The sequence below is a fragment of the Mesitornis unicolor genome, unplaced genomic scaffold (assembly GCF_000695765.1).
Source record: "Mesitornis unicolor isolate BGI_N332 unplaced genomic scaffold, ASM69576v1 scaffold42113, whole genome shotgun sequence".
Lineage (NCBI taxonomy): Eukaryota > Metazoa > Chordata > Aves > Mesitornithiformes > Mesitornithidae > Mesitornis > Mesitornis unicolor.
The window spans coordinates 12,157-36,233 of NW_010176155.1; the positions used below are offsets into that span (position 1 = coordinate 12,157).

The 24,077-nt window shown below is 34.9% G+C and overlaps 1 protein-coding gene across 1 annotated transcript in view; it reads left to right on the forward strand.

The window, feature by feature from the left end:
- The window catches only part of LOC104533717 (activating signal cointegrator 1 complex subunit 3), a gene marked incomplete at both ends in the record, with an annotated part of 70,788 nt that overhangs the window by 9,620 nt on the left and 37,091 nt on the right, over positions 1-24,077 (forward strand). The window contains 10 exons of the mRNA XM_010181666.1: positions 652-877; positions 4,488-4,642; positions 7,818-7,916; positions 8,390-8,558; positions 10,482-10,702; positions 12,090-12,175; positions 13,622-13,788; positions 13,924-14,069; positions 14,178-14,298; positions 17,170-17,312. Of these exons, the coding sequence (XP_010179968.1) occupies positions 652-877; positions 4,488-4,642; positions 7,818-7,916; positions 8,390-8,558; positions 10,482-10,702; positions 12,090-12,175; positions 13,622-13,788; positions 13,924-14,069; positions 14,178-14,298; positions 17,170-17,312 (1,533 nt within the window). The remainder of the gene's footprint in view (positions 1-651; positions 878-4,487; positions 4,643-7,817; positions 7,917-8,389; positions 8,559-10,481; positions 10,703-12,089; positions 12,176-13,621; positions 13,789-13,923; positions 14,070-14,177; positions 14,299-17,169; positions 17,313-24,077) is intronic.

Here is a 24,077-nt window from a genome sequence, read left to right on the forward strand (position 1 = left end):
ATGATTTTATGAAAGGAATATCAGAACTTACATTTTCAGGATAAAACTGACCTCATTTGAGTTTATGTTAATAATTAAATTTCCAAGTTCAAAGCAGATTTATACAGTTTGGTTATACAGTAGTCTCAGAAGATAGTAACATGTTAAAAAAAAGTCACTGGTGTTAAACTGTGCAAATGTTGTGAAATGCAGTGTGAAATGAGGTGCTATTATGGAAGCACAACTGAAGTTAAAAATTAAAATTTGAATTTCTATATAAACTGAGTTTGCAGGTGTATATTATATGGAGGGAGAAGGAGGAATATAGTAAGTATGATAAGTGAATTTATTTCAGAAGTGATTGCAAAGACACAATAAATTTAGAACTCCCTAATGTCATCATAACCATGATCAAAATTCTATGGCAGACCTGCCACTGCAACTTTAATTAGTTGCACATGGTTCTTTTCATAATTTCTGTAGGCAATCATGAGGTAGGTCTGCCACTGGACAGTGATGGGAAAAATAAAGTTTTCAAAAATGTTTGAAATAAGTTTGAAAAGAAAAATCTGTTGTTATGATTTGCCAAAGATGAGTCTATGGGTTCCTTTTCATTTTACAAAGAATACTTGTAAGAATTACAACATTTTTGCTTTTCTTTTCACTCTCCAGAATGCAGCTCGTATTGTTCGAGCTCTTTTTGAGATTGCCCTTAGGAAACGTTGGCCTGCAATGACATATCGACTACTGAATCTCAGCAAAGTCATTGACAAGCGGCTGTGGGGCTGGGTCAGCCCTTTGAGACAGTTCTCAGTGTTACCACCATCAGTCCTCTCAAAGTTGGAAGAGAAGAATCTCACTGTGGACAAGATGAAGGATATGAGAAAAGATGAAATAGGTGAGAAATCAGCAATGCTGATCTGCTTAAATTCTTAGTAATCAATGGGCAAGTTAGAACTAAATCTGAGCCATTTATTAATATACCCACCCTAGTCTGGAAGCCATGTAAGCACATTAGTATAGTATTATGGACTGTCCAATAAAGAAGGTTTATTCAGTCTCCACAGTTTGTAATATGGCACATCTTTGGGGGTAAGGCTAGCCCATGTCCTGCCAACCTCAGAACACATGGAATGGAGATGCATGTTGATATATTTATGTTGACCTATGCTTCCCTTCTTCCTGACATTACATAATACACTACTATAAAATGCATCTGTTTATTTTTGCCAGTTGGCAAAATACTGTCTTTTTTAAATTTAAATACTATTAACATGAAAAAAATGAAAGCAGATTATTATGCCCTGATATATTATCAGTAGATGGCCTGCTTCTGGAACACTGCATTAATTTTCGTTGAACATGGAGAATTCATTGTCACTAGTGTCATTGCAGCAAAACCTTAATGGAATTTTTTAAAGGATTTGACACAAGCCTACTGATAGACATAATGACAGTTTCTAGTATGTATGTATAAACTGTTATGCATAAGCTGTCCACCAGCTGGTTGAAGCTGAAAAAAAAATTTCTTGTAATGTATTTCTCTTTCCTATCTTAGTGATTTTTTTTCTTATTTGGGCTTTCTTTGCACCTGTTATTGCCAGATTGTTGAGAAACAAACTGCTATTTTAAAAAAAAGTAATTTTCTAATAAAAAAACAATTCGTAGTTGCTGCATTTTGGAAGTTACGCCCTCTGACTTGATATTTCTCTCATTTGACAAGAGAACTATATTCCTAACTTAAGAGCTTTGGTACATGGTTAATTTAGGTTGGAAAAAGTTGAATAAATATGGACAAGTTTACAGAATTAGAGGCTATGTTTTTATTAAACAAGTTAAGCCAGAGGACTATGAGAAAATTTTAAAAGCTTAGTTTAACTGTGAATTATAATATAATTTAAAATGTATTAAAAATATAACTTTTTATTTTAAATACTAGCATTTTTGTGCTTTTCTATTCAGAAGCGTTACACCACTTTTTCAGATTTGTTAATTTGTTGTCTATTTTTGCAGTCTTTTTAATAGTTGATATCTTTTTCCACTAATTGTATTAGTGGGTTTTTTTATTTTCTCTTTTTACACATCTTTCTACCCATAGCTGCCCTTGGAGAAGCAAGAAATTTTCGATTAAAATACAAATCCAGTTTTGCTTCTTTCAGTGTAGTGGAACTAGTATTGACCAGATGGAAATGTATCAATATATACCTATAAAATGTCTAGTTTTGCTTTATATTAACTTAGTTTGAAAGTAGATGACACTTGGGATTTGTCTGTGAAAATAGGTCATTGCTGACTGTATTTCGTGTTCTTCAGCCTTATAAATCAAAGCAAGTTAATCTGTGCATCTCTCTCTGAAGTACGGTTGACTTGGCATGGTTCTTCCTGTCTTGCCTCCCTTTCTGACACCAAGTTGTGCTAGCCTGGCAGCCACCTTATTTTTATTTGAATTCAAAGCCATGTCAAAATGAGAAAAAGCACAGCTTCCCTGTGCTGCCTTGTTCTCTGACTTCATAGGACTAGTTTCAGTCTTAGCATTTCTTCCCTTTTAAATGTTATTGTGACCTGACAGCATAAAAAAGATGGGAGGTAGCTGGCTAACATGGCCCAGGGAGAGATAAAAGCATCAGATGGGTGCCAGCTCTCCCAGTGAATGAGGAACATGTTGGGTGAACAGATCCTGAATTCCAGAGGACCACAAATTGGTCAGCACCAGTCTATGCGCTATTGCAGTGTAACCATGGAGTTTCACAAAGCCAGGAACTCATGGTGTTATCTGAGACAAAAGGTCCTATTTTTTCAGAATATGGATAGTAATCATTGTGGAATAAAAAAAACCTTATTCTTCTTTTGTTAAACATACTTATTTTCTCGAAGAGTTGGTTTTTGTTAGGAAGGTTTTAATATTTCTTAAGTGCCCTTGACAGTTTCTCATAATGTGACTATTTTTTTTTTAAAAGGAGGGGGAGGAGAGGTAGAGTTTTATAATATTTTACAGAAGTTGGGAGAGGAGCCTTATTATCCCCCAGCAGATAAGTGTATAAAACCTCAAGAAACACAGAAGTTCACCTTGCACATCGTGATAGAGATGATTTTTGGCTTGAGAAAGTGTCCTTGCTTACATAAGCTTATTGAGTCATATCTTTGAATATTTGGCACTTACCTTTATTTAACAGTATTTCTGAAGCTTTACCTCTAATTGCAAAAGCTAATCACTATGCAAGTATGCTATAATACTGTGCACATCACCAAATTGTAGCAATAAAATTGTTTTGGGTTTTAATAATCCACTAGCTGGAAGTGCACTTATTTTACCAACTGCAAATTAAACTGATTAAATACGTGTTAAAACTTTTGCATTAGGGATTTGCTTCTTAAGCAAGATCACCATTTATTACTTCAGAGTATAAGCATCTGTGTGAGGTAAAAATCTTCCAGTTTGTTAAGTAAGAAAAACAGAACAGGGAAAGTCAGAATCAATATGAAAGTTAGCAATCACAAGATGTTATATGCCTACATTTCATGCAATAGCAAGAAAATCACCTTTTCACTTTGCACATCATGCAAATAATAGGATAACTTCTCTCTCTTTTTTTTTCTTTTTTTTTTATGGGCGAGTGTCCACAGGAACCACATAAAGATATCAGAAAATACTGATAGCATTTGTGAGGTAGCTTTTGAGTACTTATGACCATTACGATATAAATTTAAAATATCCTCCACAGAATTATATAAGCAATTTTAGTGAAAATCTGATAAATCAACCTTCTTTCCTTAAATAAGCTAGAAGCTGCAATATTTTTCAGGAAAAAAAAATTACTGCTAAGTACTTTGTTTTATATTTAAAATGAACAGCAAGAGAAATGGCTCTTTTAGGAAATTTTTGAATTATTATAATCACTTTATTGTCTCAGTTACCATGACTGAGACAGAAAATAAAAACCATTGCAACATTTAGTTTTTCCTTTGTCTCAGTTACACGCTGGTGTATCCTGAAAAGTCTGAGCTGCTGGGAGTTGTTTACTAGTTGCATGCATTTTAAGCTATTAACTACCTTTGTTCAGTTTTGCAAAAAACGTTCTGTCTGCTTTGAATCACTACACAGGAATTGTAGAAGTTCAAATGCTTGCCCTTCATTAAATAAAAGGTTAGTATTCATGCCTTTAAAAAGAACTATATGGCTTGGTAAGAGCCTGGTCAAAAAGTCAGTAAAGGAAAGGGAACTAGCTTTACATAATATGTTTTCAGTGTGAATTCTTAATAGTTATTTTAACCCCTTAGTTATAGCCAACGGGGGGGTTAATACTGATTTTTCTAGGCTCTAAATTGCTAATTCAGGTTAAGTATTACAAAATATTCAGACATGCCAGGTCAAGAGAGTCAGACATTTACGTACCTACGAGCAAAACAAGCAAGCAGTAATACTTCTCTGTAAAAGCCCATTTGAAAGTTGGAGTTGTATTATTTTTTCTGGAAATGCAAATTTGTTACACCTAATGTTTTCTTGGCAGGTCATATGCTGCATCATGTGAAAATTGGGTTAAAGGTAAAACAATGTGTCCATCAAATCCCGTCCATCATAATGGAAGCCACGATTCAGCCAATTACCCGCACAGTGCTCCGAGTTCGGCTGAACATTGCTCCTGACTTCACGTGGAACGATCAGGTAAGACACAACAGAGGGGGTGGGAGAGCAGGATGCATTAATTTAGCTTCAGTAAAGGAGATGATCACAGGAAGTCCATAGCTGTTTGGATATGAAAAAAACACTTATTTTAGCTGAAAAGCAGATTTGATAATAGGAATGGAATGACCCTTAAGACTTTTGTAGAAGGCAGCAGTCAAAGATCATCTTTTGATTTCCATTAATTGTTACAGCATTGCGCTGTTTGTAACATGTTGAAGCAAGTGCTTATATTGAATATAAATAGTAGGCACACACAGATTTGAGTTATATGCCCAAAAAGGAGAAGCAAGAAAAAGGGAGTCACAGATGGCTCTCTCAACTATGAATGAATATCATACGCAGAAAACAGAGCCTTGAAATACAGTTCATGTATGCCAAGTTATGCTGCTCTTTATGGCTTTACAAATGTACATCCACATCAGTGCGTATTTTTTTTCTATTGGGACTTGTCTAAACAAAAAAACTGAGATGCATTTAGGATTATATTAGTCTATATTTTATAGTGCAATTTATATGAAAGGAGTTGTGCTAGTTGCACATTTAGATATGCCCACACTCTTTGATTCAGAATCTGTTCATTAGAAATAGATTTAAAATAAATCTAAATGAAATACAAATGTCCACATGGGGGCATTGTATTGTTACTGGTACTTTTGCAACTTTCTACAGAAAGAAGGCAAAGCTACCTCAATGAGCAAGCGTGGGTTTTTTAATGCTTAGGAGATTTAAGCTTAAGATAAATAATGCTGAAAGGTGGATATTAAGTATCAGCTCTTTTATTAAAAAAATAATTTTAAAATATATTGTATTACAAATTTACCTTAATCACATGTAAATTAGAGTTTTCTTCCACAAACATTTAGATTATTTTAGAATTCATTTTCCCTGCTTTAAAGGGAAACTTCTGAAGTTTCACCAAGTTAGCTTATGAATGGGAGATGAGAGATCGAAATATAGAAAGTTTTTAGATATTTTACAAAATCTTGGCTCTTCTATATTTTTGCAAATTGAAAAGGGGTCCTCACAGAATTACATTCTCTTATTTTGATTTTGAACTTCTGAAGTTATAGCAAAACCCTGTCAAAATTCTATTTTCTGCTCTGACCCTTTGACACAGTTTTCCTAATGGTTGCTTTGGATGCTTGTTTTATCAATTCAACTTATGGTGTTCTTTTTATGTGAATTTGCATACTGCTAGTCATCAAAGCTTGAAAAACTTTTTTTGTAATTTTTTTTAATGTAGCTGTTGATTTTTTGTTTCTTCAGTAAATGAAACTTCCATCATAGTAAATAAACAGATCTGTTAAATATTAATAGTCTCTAAAAATTAATAACTGTCTTTTAAATTCAACCATTGACACTCTGAAATTGCTTCCGTGTCATCACACAGTATTTTAGCAAGCTGATGCCTAAGAAGGCCACTATAGAAACTTATAGGTATAGCTGTAATTGATACCAAAACTAACTGCCAAAAAATTCCATTCACAGAATGGGAATAGTCAAATAAAATCAGAATATTAAAAATCTAAATACCATACTTAACTGAAATACCTCGCTTGGCTAACATTTCATGGTTTTAAGACTGTTTCTTTACCTGGATACTTAATTCTAGAATGATCTCATCACAGATTTTGCACTTGCCTTTGCAAGAGGAAGATATGTTTTGGTAGTCATGAGATATGACATCATCTTGATCTTTAATGGCTGCAGCTTTCAGTGCTGGGAGCCTTTAAGTTCAGCAAAAGCCTGTGATCAATGTCCCACTGGAAAATTCTCATTGCATTGTTGGAAGCAAGGGACATCCCCAGACAGAGCAAGTAAACCTTACTGCAGCCAGGAGGAGTCCAGCAGAAATACAGAATAATGCAACTAGTGTTAATTAGCTGAGTCATATATCAGATGTGCAGGTTTAGGGCAATGGTGGACCAAATTACAGGTATGTGGCAGTTCTCAACAGCTCCTCGGTGTTTTTGAGAATCGTTACAGAAGAGTGTGTTGTGTTCCTGTTCCCTCATCACCCTTATTTCTTATGCAGCTTTGTCACAGGACTGTCCAAACCTAAGATGCTGGAACAGTTGATAATAACATTTCTGAGCTTTTAACTTTATCACCTCCCTTATTTCTTCTTTCCTCTCTTAAATTCTCCTAATGCCTGATGAAGTAATAGTCTCACTGTAATTTTTCAAAATCTCACCTGCAGCGTCCTGTGTGTATACGCTTTCACTGCTCTGGTTCTTAGTGAAGCTGCTAGTGAAATTCAAATATAAGGAAAATGAATGACAGTGTCTTTACTGTCCATCTACTTAACTGTTGTGCAACTTTGTTAAAAGCACCATAGTTCTATTCTTACTACGTATTTTTGTCTTCAAAAGCCAGTACATACACAATAATAAATTATGTTGAAAATAATGTGCTGTGTGAATCAATACCAGATTCCTGTAGTGTTAAAATTGTCATTAGAAGCAACTATGTACTTTGTGGTTTTACCTGTTAACTAATGTTTAGGAATAATTCCAGCTTTTTTATCATCTTCATACTGCTTCTGTACCTTGTCACAACAAAGCCAACAAAAATCTAGGATGGAATAAAATATTGCCAGATGGCACAGGAATCATCAAGAGACAGCTCCTTTTATGTTCTTCTCACTTCACCTGTAGCAGTGACCAGATCTACAGCCTTCTGAATGCACTTACTGTATCTTTCTAGAGGAGAGGGGAAGAGAGGAGAGAGGAATGTCACAATTCAATGTCCAGTTTTTCCTGCAAGAATGTTTTTGATGGAAAACTGAGCAGTGGATGGCAAAAGACAATCCTCTACACAGACTCTGAAGACAGAAGTACAGAAAAAGAAGTCCTTTTTTAGGAGCCTAGAGGATATCCTGGGAGTTCAGTCTATTTAAAAACAGCTGAGCCACTAGCTTCAGTTGCATTTGTATCATGTCCACTTATATTATACGTACCTTAAACAAACTCTTATTGGAACATAATCTTTAAGCAGACTGATCTAATTAGAAATGTTATATTGCTTTTACCTCAGGTTTCTATAATTCTGTACTGCTTTGTAAGTCTGCGTCATTTATAAATATATCTGATATACCCAGCATCTAGAGAACTTCCTTACAACTATAACAATGTTATATTTTCTACTCTTAAAGGTACATGGTACTGTTGGAGAGCCCTGGTGGATTTGGGTAGAAGACCCTACTAATGATCATATTTATCATTCAGAGTACTTCATTATTCAAAAGAAACAGGTAATGTTTTTATTCAAAATCTCATAGCAAGACAAAAATATAGTTAGTGAGATACAGATTTTTTAGGTCAAACATTATTTTGACCTGAGCAGATTTTCAGATCAGTAGAACAGCTTTCAGTTTCAGATGTACATAATAAGCTTGGACTTCCACAAAGATGTTTTCTAACCTCAGATAATCCCTTTTTCTCCTCCTTTGGTGGGACAGCTATTTCCAGGTAAAAAAAGAAAGACTATAATGGTTTTGTCTGTTAAAGAAAAAGATTAAGAGCCGGCCTTATCTTTGAAGCCTATGGTTACAAAATCCATTCCCAGTGGTGTAATATTTTATAAAGATATGAACATTTTGCACATGGAGTTGCACACATACTTTATTGCTTTCTGTTGGTAGTGCATACGGAAGTGAGGCAAACTATGATTTTTCAAGTTATTGATTTGTCTGTGCAGTAATTATTCTCTACACATTTGTATTAGGTCATTACTAAAGAACCTCAACTGCTGGTGTTCACAATCCCAATTTTTGAACCTCTTCCTTCTCAATATTACATTCGAGCTGTGTCCGATAGATGGTTAGGAGCAGAGGCTGTATGTATCATCAATTTTCAACATTTGATTCTTCCAGAGAGACATCCACCCCACACAGGTAACTTCAAGTTTGCTTAAACAAGTTTTGTTTTAATTCATCTTGCTTATATTGATTTTCCTTGTAATATTGCAGCAAAAGTTTTAAGTTCTGCTGCACCACAGAAAAGTATATGGAATTTCACTTCGTGATGTATTTGTATTATTGAGACCATTTCTTCACTAACTTAAAAGCTCTCTATAATTTCACATTCTTGAGCAAAGAGCAGCTCATTTCATCTCAACATAATACTAGCCTTTTAGTCACTCCAGGTTCTTTATAAACCATAGGAAAATTGAAACTGTCGTATAAAACTAAGCTAATATCGATGTTGCAGTATGTGTTATCTTAGTGCTTGTAAGCAGTACAGTTCTTCTGGACTGGTTCAAAATAATCTTAGTGGACGGTTGTCTTATAAGTGGCATTCAGCATAGAAAAAGCAAACATTTAAAATTTTGAGAATACAAAACATTTCACTATTTTCACTAAAATAAGTTCATCATAGCAAGCATTGTTACAGTACTTAACATCGCATTTCAACTCAGCACTGCTGCTCAAGTCATGGCTTTCCCCTCCCCCTCCTTTTTTAACCCTTGGCACAGGAGCATATGTTTGTGTTTTGCTTCTTTTTTTTCTGAATACATAAATTGCCTTATACATTCATTGTGCCTGATGTCAGTGTAAAACCTTTCCACTGTAATTACATTTGGCTCATCTAGCAGTCTGCGAAGTGAGTGCGTTAGAGATACTCAGTTCTCATACGGTGTTGTCTTTTGGCATGCATAAATTCACATGTGTTTGTGAAGTGTTTAGCTATTGTTATGCTGTACCTACGCTGTCTGGAAAAGCATGTGTAACCTTTTTATCTAATTGACTGATCACTGACTACTATTCAGAAGAAACAGAAAGATATTTACACATCACCAGTTATGGAGCCTCTAGGATTTATGGTAATTGATTTCTATTCCCATCTGGTTCCCACTCAACAATGAAGTACGTAGAGGCCCTTCTAGGCAAAAAAAACTTATTTCTCCTCAACAGAGCCCAAGAAATCACAGTTTCAGTGGAAATTATAAAACAGCCATAAGGTATCGGTGAAAAGCATGTGAAGAATATTAGGCATCATTGCCTCAGTAGATTTTATGACTCCCATATCATACCTTAATGTGAAGCACCCTGAAAAGACAATGAGACCTCTAGCCACAAAAAAAAAAAAAGAAAAAAAACCCAAACCAAACTTCAAAGCCAGCATCTGCATCACAGAATCACTGCAGTCTCCTTAATTTGGTAGGATTCCAAATCCAATCTGGTTATATATATCATCTTCCAAATACCACAGTCTCTAATTGTTTGGATAGCAGATGCCCTCAAGATATATTGAGAGTCATATATTGAAAGGCTGTTTGCTTATTTATTGAAATTATGTCTTTAATTACATGTTTAAAGGATTAGATGCAATATTTAGTTGCACTCGTCTGATCTGTATTATGCCATCAACTTAAAAACTCCAAAGAATCCTTCCTTCTATGAATTATGCTGTCCTCTGACTCCACATTCTGTTATCATGAGAAGCTGGACATGCATAGAATCTGATAGAATGAGTTTAGAACTTACTATAACTGGGTAAAAAGGAAACAGCTTTAAGAAAAAGATTAATTTATGCAAATGGCTGGTTTGTAGCTATCAGAATACTAACAACAGCACTTTCCAGAAATACTTCAGAGCTATAAAATCAACTTTTCATTATTTCTCATCAAATTTAACAGTGACCCAAATGTGGACCCTGATATGAGATACTAAGATAGATATGAGATACTAAGTAAAAGAATTGCCAATGTAAGTTGTTTTCCACTAAAGTGTTGATTAATCTCTTTATCTTCATAATAAACTATGTTATGTCATGGCATCTCTTGTCATGCATTTACAATTATTTTGTGTTTTTAGAGCTTCTAGATCTTCAGCCATTGCCTATCACAGCCTTGGGACATCGGGAATATGAAGTCCTGTACAAATTCACACACTTCAACCCTATCCAGACCCAGATATTTCATACACTTTATCACACAGACTGTAATGTTCTTCTCGGAGCACCTACGGGTTCTGGAAAAACTGTTGCAGCTGAATTAGCCATCTTTAGAGTTTTTAACAAATATCCCACATCAAAGGTTTGTAAAATAGGTTTACTAGGATCGTTTTATGTAGGCATGTTTTCAGCAATACAGAAGCCTAGAAAAAGACTATGGCAAACTGAATTTTGCTTTCTCCGATTTATACCTGTCTGGATACAAAATGGTACTGCATTATGTACATTATGCTTTTATTTCAACTTTATATATTAATCAGTCTACAACTACAGTTAAATCTAAGAACATGACATACAGGCATGCAGGATTTCCTTTTCTCTACTTACCAGCATTTCCTGCTTTAGTCTCCTTCTACTGGCAGTAGTACTGTTTTATAGCTAGTAATTCCCTTCCATGTGAATACAACTAGCTTAGTCTATCTCTTATTTAAACAAATAACTTACTACAAGCCAATTTTTCTGCTACAACTTGTCCCTGTGGTTTTTTTTCTTAAATTGTCTAAAATCTGAACAACTTGGCATTTGGAGTTTTGTTTTCAAAGTGAATATATCTCTGTATCTTGACTTAGCCATCTTGTCTTAGTTAACCACACTTCAGCTTTAAAGTCTTTGAAAAAGATATTTATATCTGACTGCAGCATTTAACCAAAAATAACCCTTGAAATTAACAGAAATCATGTACGTAAATCCCTTACTCATCTTTGAAATTTCAATATCAACATGTAATTTGTTAGCCCAAGCGAGGTAAACAGGACACTCATACATTTGCAGCTTATCAATATACTAATAAAATAGCCAATTCTCAAAATAATATGTCTTTTAGGTATTAATGAAACTGAAAACCTGGCTGTACATTTTCAAGAATGTATGTGAATTCTTCATGTAGCAGTTTCTTCACATTCAAGAGCTTCAGAATATTGAAGTATAGATCTGTAAATAGTTATTGTTTCTACATGTCAGACTGCTCTACGCTGCACAGCAAACTTCTTTGAGGAAAATATTGTGACATTTTGCTTAGAATCTTTTTTTGTATTTAATTGGTAATGTATTAATAGTTTAACAACATAACTAGAAATCAGCTAAGATATTGCTTGTTGGAACTTCTTCTTATTTCCGTTCTATAATCTTAGTTTGCAGATTTTATAGTCCTGGCAAAAATGGCATTCATTATACTCACTTAGAAGTGAGTTTTGATATTAAATGGTGTGATAAATACTTCAAGAAATTGGTCTTTCTTTTTCTTAATTTATTCACTTGCTAATGGCTCAGAAAATAAAACAGTGTTTTCAAGTGTTAAATCTGTTTTAACTATAAACGTGTTGTAGGTCGTTTAAGGATCTCAGGCCTTAATCATTTGATAGATAATGAATATGTTCAAATCTTACAAGTATTAAATAATTTTTTCCTTTTATGTACACTTTAATGAAGGTTTCTTGTTTACTTCTGGTTTTGTGACTTTGCTTTTGCAGGCAGTATATATCGCACCCTTAAAAGCACTCGTTCGTGAAAGAATTGAGGACTGGAAAGTTAGGATTGAAGAAAAACTTGGTAAAAAGTATGTTTCTCCTTACCTAATCAGAGAAATGAGAAGCAAAAGAACAGTCCATCAAGTATGAATGAAATCTACAGAACTCTTTTGAGTATTTCAGAATAGATTTTGAGAGTATATTATCCTTCAAATTTCTAGTACTTACTAAATAAAAATTAATAGTCATTGTAGTGATAGCAAAATCAAAACTGAAACAAAAGGATACACTTTGATACCCAGCTGTTTTCACTCTCATTACTTGTCAGTATAACAAATATGAAGCTCAGATTTCTCTCTGCAGTATTGTTGGAAATAGAAATTGTGATCCAAAGTAAGCACTCTTTAGAAACGTCAGCTATAAGGAACTCATAGGAGTTGCATGAACTGTGTACTAGTATTCATATGTTGTCCTTCATATATAAATTAGATATCATTTTATTCCTTGGCAACATTAATTTCTTTCTGATGTTTTTAAGTTTTGGAGTTCAGCCATTACTTTATCACATATAAGGTATAACAGTCCTTTCCAAAATTACATTTTCTTGTATCCATAGGATACATTACTTAGGGCCTTTTCCTTTCCTATATATAGCTTTTTTTGTCGGTTAAAGCTCAAAGCACACCACAGGTATCAATTGCTACTCTGTGTACATTAAATTACCAGTGAGATTCCTGCTATTATCATAGCAGTGACTTATTAATTGGCAATATTTTTAATTTTTTTTTTCTATTTAAATGGCCTGTGAGGATACATTATTTGCCTCATAGTTTTAAAATATTTTGCTTTTTGAAATTTACTCTATCACTTATGGCTGAAATTTTTAACAGAAGATACACATTACTTTGAGGAACTTTTATTAGATGTTCAACTGGATGTAGTATGTGTCATAGAAATGTCAAAAATCCATTATACTCAGTCTAAAATGATGGGTCATCTCAAATGCTGTTTGTAAAACTTGAAATCCTTTCAATAGGCAAACAATTGGAAAAACCCAGCTAATCTTCCCAGAAAATTACCTCAGGATATTTTGTGCTCCAGTCTTAATGGAACTTCACCAACAAATGCAGATACACTGCAATCTAGCCTCATTATTCAAACCAGAGATCTATACAGAGCAGCAGGCAGCAACTTGGTAGCTTTGGAGAAAGCTTTCATCCTGGCTATGACAGGATGTTATGATTCACATTATATCATACTCATATTCTTCTATTATCATAATTTTGAAAAATTAACCATAGATGGTTTGGGACTCATATTCACCTTCTTTTTATATGGTTTTGCTAAGGAATGCTATTTGATATTTTTATGGTATTTGCTAGGAAAACAAAGACACAGGTTTATTTACTTCAAAATATTACTTTGTTTTATTTTGTTTCTTCTAACTTTTAGAAATTAATGCTTAGGAGTTAACATTTGAACATTAAGATGTTCTAAAGCTTTGTAAGCCAAGCCACCGTCTTTCTTGATTGCAGGGTTGTAGAGTTGACAGGAGATGTGACTCCTGATATGAGAGCTATTGCCCAAGCTGACCTGATCGTTACTACCCCAGAGAAGTGGGATGGGGTCAGCAGAAGCTGGCAGAACAGAAGCTATGTTCAGAAAGTTTCCATTCTTATCATAGATGAGATCCATCTGCTAGGTGAGCATGTTTTGTTGTTTTTAATTAGAATCATTGCTAAATTTAAAGTGTGCTGGTACTCATGATATAAATCTACTTTTTGACATCTGGAACTTTTCTTTTTCTCTGTTTTTCAATGGAATTTTCACTTACTAGGGGATGAGAGAGGCCCAGTATTGGAAGTCATTGTGTCTCGAACAAACTTCATTTCGTCTCACACAGAGAAGCCTGTAAGAGTAGTTGGTTTATCCACTGCTTTAGCAAATGCTAGAGACCTTGCTGACTGGCTAAATATTAATCAGGTATGAATAAAGTTTCAGAAGATGGATATGTATTTGTGCTGCAGAAAAACAAATAGCAATTTGTAAGATAATTCAAGGTTAAACTTGGAAAAAAATGTTTCCTTGTAGATGGGTCTGTTCAACTTCCGACCATCAGTACGCCCAGTTCCTCTGGAGGTACACATTCAGGGGTTCCCTGGCCAGCATTACTGTCCTCGCATGGCTAGCATGAACAAACCTGCATTTCAGGGTAAGCAACAAGTTCCCAGACCTTTTCCTTCCTTCTGTAAAAGGAATAAAGTCTTAGAGCACTTTACACAGTTCATTTGCAGCACATTTACAACATGTGTTACTGTATGTACTCTTGACATGTATAGGAGGAATCTGCTCTTCTAATGACCCAAAGCTATTTGTCTGAAACGTAAAGTGTGCAGCAAATGCAACATATAACAGTGGAATGTAATGTATTTAAAACAGAAGAGTAAAATTAATGCTAATGAAGGGGAAATCAAATGTGTTTTCTCTTAGTGTTTGACACCATAAAGAAACGTTTGTGTTAAAATAGTTGAAATTTAGAAAGTAATAAACCCATTCATATTGTTAATCTGCATAAAACCATTCATATTGTTAATCTGCTGAGGTATTTTCATATGAACCACTGTACGTAAGCATTAAAAAAATTGTGAACCGAAGTTGCAAGTCAGGCTAACCTCCTATAATTCTAGTTTCAAAGCAATAACCATAAAATTCAAAATTTGTAGTGCATCCAGATATGCTTCTGTTTTCAATTTTTTATTCTTAATATAGCAAGCAAGCAGGATACATTTAAGAAAAGCTCTCATATTTTATTTGAACGTTTTGTTTTCATTACATAAGGAATATTTATTATATCAATTAAAAATAACCTCCAAAATAAATTTTGCAACGTGAACTGCTGTTGATTGTGAGGTGACATTTGTGAGGTGACTTTTTAGCTGCTTTAATTAGCCTTATGACAGAAGCAAAGTATTGATTGTGGACTGGAGACCAATCTTGACAGCTCAGATTATTTACACCTCCACAAGAGCATTGTACAAAAACACTAATGAACAATAAATCTGTCTTGGGCTGTTCTGCCACACCTGTTCCTGAAGCAACAAAAATCCATTAGATGCTAGGCCTTTAAAATATATGGATATATTGGCATATATAGTTGAAAGGTATAAATACACATGAATTATCCTGTTTCAATAATTTCACAACTGGATAGTGTGTGTATATGCAGGAGCACATGCTCAGTAGTATTCATGAATGGGGGCACAATATGCAGTGGTTGATAGTATGAAATATTTTTCAGAAATTAATAATGCATAAATTTAATTGCTAGAACAAGAATTACATGAGAAAACACACAAATGGATTTGTAAGAGATTTAAAGAAAGTATTTGAAATTCTACATGCACCTGTTTATACTTCTAGTGCTTGTTAATGTTAGAAAATCTGTAGACATATGATTTATTGAGGACTTCTTTCCCCACTTGTTTGATGTGATATAGTCAAGATTATTTTAGCATTTTCATGACAATACTTATTCCTGAGACCATAAAAATTTTTCTGCAACCTGAAACATTTAAACATGGGCTGAGCTTTTTTAAAAAGTCCTAAACCACAATTGATTTAAATATATCATACTAATTAGTAAAAAACAGAAACCCAGTTCTTTTGTACCATAATGCCTACTAGTTCACACTATCTATTGGAAAGTCACTTTCTGCCTTTTCTGGTTTCGGTAGATTGAGGAGATCTTTTGCAGGCAGATGTGAATTTATGCAGTTTAAGCTCTGGGTCAGGCAGAAAGCAAGTTTTGGACCTTGATGGCACTTAGCCTGAGACAAAATATCCCAATAGGGTAGAAAAAACATAACATTCTTAGACTGACATAGAGAAATTCACAAACTTTGAAGTCTAGGAAGCTTGTCCAGGTTTTTTGGAGCTTTGGTGGGTTTTTTTCCTAACTGCTTCTCTTAAATCTTTAGCTTAAAATTATTACTGAAGCAGCAGAGCAAATTAACTCAGACTCAGCTAAGCGCAGTTATAAGATGTTTGATTCTGGAGAAGCTGGCTGGGCATGGCTTGGACGGGCATACGCTTTACTGGGTTAAAAACTGGCTGGATGGCCAAGCACAGAGGGTTGTGGTGAATGGAGCTAAATCCAGTTGGCGACCAGTCACAAGCGGTGTTCCCCAGGGCTCTGTTTTGGGGCCAGTCCTGTTTAACATCTTTATCAGTGATCGGCATGAGGGGAGTGCTGATCTGCCTAAGGGTAGGAAGGCTCTGCAGAGGGACCTGGATAGGCTGAATCAATGGGCTGAGGCCAACTGTATGAGCTTCAACAAGGCCAAGTGCCAGGCCCTGCACTTCGGGCACAATAACCCTATGAAGCACTACAGGCTTGGGGACGAGTGGCTGGAAAGCTGCCATGCAGAAAAGGATCTGGGGGTGTTGGTGGACAGCAGGATGACCATGAGCCAGCACTGTGCCCTTGTGGCCAAGAAGGCCAATGGCATCCTGGTGTGTATCAGAAGGGGTGTGGTGAGTAGGTCGAGAGAGGAGACTGAGGGGTGACCTCATTAATGTTTATAAATTTGTAAAGGGCAAGTGTCAGGAGGAAGGAGCCAGGCTCTTCTCAGTGACAGACAATGAGAGGACAAGGGGCAATGGGAGCAAGCTGGAGCATGGGAGGTTCAATCTGTATATGAGGAAAAACTCTTTTACTCTGAGGGTTACAGAGCACTGGAACAGGCTGCCCAGAGAGGTTGTGGACTCTCCTTCTCTGGAGACATTCAAAACCCGCCTGGACACGTTCCTGTGTGACCTAGTCTAGGTGATCCTGCTCTGGCAGGGGTGTTGTACCGGATGGTCTTTCGAGGTCCCTTTCAACTCCTAACATTCTGTGATTCTGTGATTCAAAGGTGATGTATGCTCACCTCAGTTTTATCTATCTGCCAGAACAGAGTCTAAGTATACATACCTGTGTATCATCTGCAGAGAGGAGCATCAGCTGTCTAGGTATTGCAAAGAGAAACTCTGTGGTTTTTTTTCACTAATGGGCCTAATTCTCAAGTTCTATGTTCCTCAACAGCAATTCGGAGTCATTCTCCAGCCAAGCCAGTTCTTATTTTTGTGTCATCCAGACGTCAGACAAGGCTTACTGCTTTAGACCTGATAGCTTTCCTAGCCACTGAGGATGATCCCAAACAATGGCTGAAGATGGATGAAAGAGAGGTAGAATCATTTTACCTGCATTATTTGTGCTTCACTTCTATTTTATTGATGTTTGTTTGAAAGGAAAATGCATCTAAAGCAAAAGAGTCATTTTAGGGTAGATCTTGAAACACCTATGCATATGCTAAACTTCAATATGTATTTAAACTAGTGTTAGCTTTGACTATATAAGCATCTTTGCAAGATCTGAACTTTAGAATGCAAACTCTTATCTTTGTTTTTCCTGCATACCTGTTATTAACATTAGTTCCATTGACCCAGACAACATATATCACATGATACAAGTCTTTGGTACAAAGATAGGTCAGAGGAATAGTGTTCTCCAGAGTGTACAGCTGGAAATCTGTGACATATAGATGTTGAGCTCTCTCTCAGTGTTTTAGGAGCAAAATCTTCGTTCTCATAACTCCAGGTGTACAGGGTTATGTATATGCATATATATCTGTGTGTATATGTGTACATATGTATACATGTGTCTATCCACCTATATTCATATCTATATATATACACACATATATACTGCAGAACCAACCATTTAGGGAGTGGTTCAGTTTTGCATATCAATGAAATAAGTCAATGTTATAAAAAAAAAAGATACCTTCTGCCAATATCTTTATTTATAAAAAGATAAAGATTACAATGTCAGACACTCAGATGTTAAGCGCCTCTAGGGTAAAGGTTTAATTTTTTATTCTTTTTTAAAGGAATATAGTATTTAATTACATTTTCTTATATTGTTTCTCAAAAAAATCCTTCCAAAATATGAATGGTGATCAAATAATGAACAACCATTCAATATTCTCTTTTTTTCTGCATTCTTCAAAATATATACTTGATTTTATTTACTGCACTCGGTTCTGCACCTGCTCTGAATACTGAATTATTTATTTCATTCTGGACTAATGGTCCTGATTATAGTATATCATTGCTTCAAAACGATTTTTGTGGTTAATATTCAGATTTCATAGATATTGGAAGTTAGCTTTTTTCAGTGGTTGCAGACCTTCTGCATAGGAAATTCTGTGATAATACAGGGCCAAAACACAGCAAATGCATGACTCATAAATACAAGGTCCAAATTGAATATTATAGGAATATTTATGTATCAACAGTTGTATGAATAATTATACAATTGTTTACCAAAATTCATATGCCAAATAGTATAGGTTTCTAGATGAGATTATTTTTGTTTATGCTTTCCAAAAAATATACAGTGAGCTTTTTCTGATACAAAGCGTAGCATCTGTATCCTTCCTTCTTTGGATGGGTTTTGAAAGAGAAAATGGATGTCTTGGCAGATAAACTAATGGTATTAAAATATGTCTGAAGTTGATGCTGCTTTTCTAAATGTATAACCTCTATTTAATGTTTCGTTGAGCATAACAGAAACATTTCATATCAAAAGAATTTCTGCGTAGCAGAGTACTTTAGTACCTTGTGCTAGTTTACTGTAGTAATCTCACCTGCAATGAGGATATGCAACATGCACCTTGCCCTAAATGACTTGCCCTAACACGAATAGCTTCCTCACATCCTGTGAACCACTGCTGTTCTGAAAAGAACTGTAACTGAAGCTACTTCCCTTGCTGGAAAAAGGTTTTCTATTGGGAGTCTTTGCATTTCCTGTGTTTCAGAATGTACCTCTGAAGGTTTTGAAACAGGAGCCAACAAGGGCAACCAGACTTTGCATTTATTAGTTTAATAATATTTGCATATGATTTGTATATAAGATACCTAGCAACTCATTAAGTTCTGATTACATAAATATAAAAGACTGAGGATTTAGTCCTAAGTCGTTATATCTTACCGCTATTACACAGAACACAGTTCTGTTTGAAGTACCCATAATTTCAAGTGAACATTCTTTAGGTAAGTATGGGACCAGTTTTAGTTTTGTGTTTTAAATGACCATGATAAGTCCGAGTTTCATTTGACATTGAAGCAAAGGACAAAGCTATAGTAGTGCTACATACATAGTGTTATGTATATACATGTACTGCTTAATTCCTTACCCATAATTTTTCCTTTTAATTTAAAAATTCTTACTTCAATTTATATTAAAGTCACTCTTGGACTAGGTGAAGTAGACAAAATTAATTCCATATTGCGATAACATTTTTAAGTATTAAAAGTAGAACTATTGAATGAACTAGAACTACTTTATATTAGGTATTCCCTGCTTTATAGTAGGTATTCTCATATCTTAAACACTTGCCCAGATATTTCAAGTGTCAATTCTGTATCTTAATTCCATGTGGGATAAAAATGGACCAGTTAGAAGAAATAAATTGTTGTTGCCTTTAAACAACAATTTTTGTTGCCTGACACTTTTTCCATGTTTGTTCTTTGCCAACCAGTGTTCCTTTAGGGCAACTTCCAGACAAATTACTTTATATTCAAAATATTTGTCATTGTTTATTGTGAAGTATGTTGAGATATAAGAGATATTTCATAAATGGGTGTATACAAAGTTTACAAGCTTACAATAGGCCTTGGCATTTTTCTTCATTCAACCTTATTCGTACAATATTAATTTTGGCTGACATAAGATTCCTTTGGTAACTCATGGTTAGTTTTGTTTAATGGTGTAACTGGTTTTGCTACATGATGGCCAAATGTTAGACTTCATAAGGCTTCCTAAAATGCTGTAAACAATGCCATCCATAGTAATGTCTGGAAGACTGATATTGAGGTAGTCACAGATTATTTTTCCCTTGTACCCTGCATGGCAGCTACTCTGTGATGGTAACAGAGAGATTCAGGCATTGTGGGGCTGGGATTGGAGTGAGGGAGAGAGACCAACACTGGATCTTTGGTACCTATTTATCATTTATGCCATTATCTTAGCTTCCCTCATCTTCTCTAGAGAGATTCTTTCTGTAGTGGTAGTGCCAAACCAGGCCCTCATTTACAGCATGCGAAGGGTTCTGTTTGCAAAAGTCCAGACTGTTGCTCTTCACAGTGCTCTCAGATAACTGGCAAATTGACCCCCATCTCTGCTACCCACCTCCAAGTATCAAATTCAGATGATTCCTGACTGAAATTGTTATATTTCAAAGGACATAAAGCTTCTGAAATACATACTTGTATGTATAAATGATGTGCAGAAACAACCCTTCAGCTGTTGCCACCAAAGGAGACAACAGCATACCTGGATCATGGAGGAATCATACAAGATTTTCTGACTTTCTAAGGTGTCAGTAGTCTAACAGGTGCAACTGAGTTATAGTCGAGAAGGAATTTTGTTCTACATTCATCTACTGAAAATATGTATTACAGGCAGTTCTGCTCAGTTTTGGAAATGGTTCTTCCTGCATGCTTTCCTTGAATGTCATGTCTGTTGTACAGTTTCCTACTCATATCCACGTACCTAAGGTATTCAGAAAGTTGGAAGGTATTCTGTAGTCAGTCTTCCTAAGATGATGAAAATTGCTGTTTCTAGTACTGATAAGTTTTTGCATTCTACTGTACCCGTTATTGCACAGCAATAGTTAGAATAGTTTAAAGGATTGTATCCAAATAAGTTTCAGGCTGTGTGCATGTTTTTTATGAAGAAATGTCCGCTCAAATACCTCATGTCTAGTTTAGTCTGAGCAAGAACACCTCCAACAATGCTGAAGTAACTACTTACTGTAATTTGGTGTTGAAGCTTCAAAGCTCATCCCTACGTTTGCCAATTGCTATGCATAGCACATGCAGAAGTTCTTCAGGATTTAAGCAGGACTGCCACAGTTTGTCCAATGTAGACTATGAGTGGGCAGTCCCTTGAGGAAGAAAAAATAGTTACCTATTTTAGAGCCTTAGAGATGGGGTCTTTTTCTTTGTCCATACACATTCCAAAATGAGCTCTCTATCCCTCTTAGGATTGGCAGTCCCAACAGTTTATTTTTCAGCTGAAGGTGTCTTCCCTGCCATTTGCAGTAGTTGCAAGTACTCTTCAGCAGCCAACACTCTGTAAAGATTGTCCTGGTTGTACTTCTGAGGCACAGGTGCCACATGACAGAACTGTGAATAGGCAGTGCATCTCAAAGAGAAGACTGCCCCTGTAAACTGAGTCATTCTTCATTTCTTTTTATTGTTCATTGAAGCCAGTGTACCAATGAAAAAACAAGAAAACTTTATGCTTGCCCTGCTTTTTTGTATAATCATTAGCTGATTTTTAAATACACACATTCTAGCTAAAATTCTAATTTGGAGCTGTCAGCCAGGACTGTCATGTTCACACTTGTGACCCAATACTTCACTTGTTAAAGGAACAACAGCTCAGATTATCCTTTTGGAAACAGACAGTGCCACCAGTGCCACCAGTTTGTGATGGTAAGCTTGGTTAAGATCAGTTGTACTGTTTTGCATTAGGAGCTGACTAAAGAGGGGCATGTCCTTCTCTTTCAGAAATTGCATCTACATCTGTGGTGGCAGCAGATGTTGCAATTTTTCTACAACATAATTTATTAGAATCAATTTTTCAGTTTATTTATTTTTCTCTAATGTTTTTACTGCTTTTTTTTTAACCTAAAAGCATTTATTGTTTATTGTTTGAAGTTAGAATGCAGTTCTCACCAACAAACAAGCAGAGTGTTTTCTTATTTGGGTCTGGATTTTTTCTTTTAAAGAAATTTATTCCTTGACCAAATACTTGGATTTTAATTTTTTATATATATACTTACAGTGCAAAGGCTGAGAAGAAATGTAGCCATGTACACAGTTTTAATTTTAACCACAATTATTTTTTTGCATTCTGCTTTGTGCATCATTTTACCATCTGCATCTTGTTATGACTGTTCTTTATGAAACTTCTAGAAATAACTAAAATCCGTTAGCACAAACATACCTACTGTAATATTCAACAGCATCTATACCAGGCAATAGCCAGCTCCCACTGAATTCAAGGGCACTTGAATGAAAGGAATTCACTGACTCGGAAAAAATTAATCAGGTCCATTATCTGATTTTGTGATTTTAGAGATATGAGTGTATAAACACATATGAGCTAGTTATGGATATTCATACACTATGTGGAAACATGCATAAAAATATGCATGAAAGTTAATTAAATTTTACCATGCAGTTCTGTTTTGCATTGCTAAAAAAGAAACACAGGCAAACAAAAAAAAAATCCCAAGAACTGTTGGAAAGATGAAAGATGACTTTTCGTTCTCTAACCTTTAAATCAAATAACCTACTTTCTCCATATTATAGTTCTGAGGTAATGCTGTGCTATAAAACAGGAATAGAAGAATTTGGTCTGTGTCATGCATAGGTATATTGCTGTCTTTTAGATGAGATTTTTAGTGTTAACTGTTTATGTTTTCATAATAGATCTCAACTGTTTAAACCATATTTTAAGATGTTTCTTGAATAATCTCATTTGAGGTGTTTTAGACATGTTGTTTGTGTAGGAGAATTCTGGAGTATGAGGATGTCAGCTTTTCATCAAAAATAATTTTATACAATGACTTTTTTTTTATGCATTTAAAGATTAGGAAGGTGCCCAAGAATGATTTTTAAGTGTTTTGCTCATTATAGAAGTTCAACTTGCTTCTACAAGATGTTCTTTTTATGACACAAAAGTGTATCATAAAAAATTAACATTTCGTTATAACAAGGAGATGTTTTTATTTCACTTAACATCTGTAGCAGATGTGAAATATGTAATTATTTTTGTAAAAGACTTCATAACTTTCACGATTCTTTTGTTTGGCACATCTTTCTTCTATTGGGCATTTTAGACAATTGATAAGCTTTATTCAGTGGCATATGGTCTGAGTCTGACATGCTTTGAAAAGAGTACAGAGTACTAATAATGAGGATTCTGTGAAAATGGGAAAACCAGCACAACAGATATGCTTTGAGAAAGTATGGGTTTTTAGCATCTTGAAACAATATATCACACTCAAAGGGACAGAATTGGGCTGCACAATCTGTTAGCTCATTCTTGTCCAATCTGGTCTCCTCCTTTCTTTTGGAGCCAGCATTGTCATCAACTTGCTGAATTATACTCTGACTGGAATGTATTTCAGGCACAGGGTAATGTATCTACTTAAATGGAATCCTATCTTTCTACAAAAGCTTTTTAAGTATAATAAATTTAAAATATAAAAAAGTTCTATTAGCTTAAAGTAAATGGTTCAACAGTTTACATATGTGCAGGAACAAAGAATATGACTACTTACTAGTTTGAGAAAAATCTAGTTTCTTCAGAGATGAGAATATAAAAGGTAGTAATAAGCTTTATTTTTTATAATAAATATTTTCCAATGCTACCAGAGTCCCAAATTGGTTTTCAAGGATTTTTTTTTATTAAAAGGTAGATTGCTAATCAACCTAATGTCAGGAAAGCACAGGAGGTATTTTTGTTTGTTCATCCAAAAATCTGTGAAGTATAGCAAAACCTTTCTGCATGGGCCCAATCCTGCCTGTCTGAGTCCAGGGAAAAATCCCCCCTTGCATTAAGTTTCTCTCATCAGTGATGTGCATTTTTTTATGTCAGTACCATGTATATTTCCTTATGTTATTCTTAATATACTTTTTCTGTTCTTAAGGTAAAATATATTTTCTTTACCCTTTTATGAGTTAACATTACAATTGTTTTCAGAAAGATGAATAGTAATGAAGTTCTAACAATGCAGAAACAATAGACTTGTTTTATAGTCACCATGGTGTGTCTGTTTCTAGTTAATGAACCTATTAATTGCGCCATTATTTCTTAATAGAAAGTGATAATGTTCTTACACTGCACTGACATAAGAGAGTTATATTTTTAAA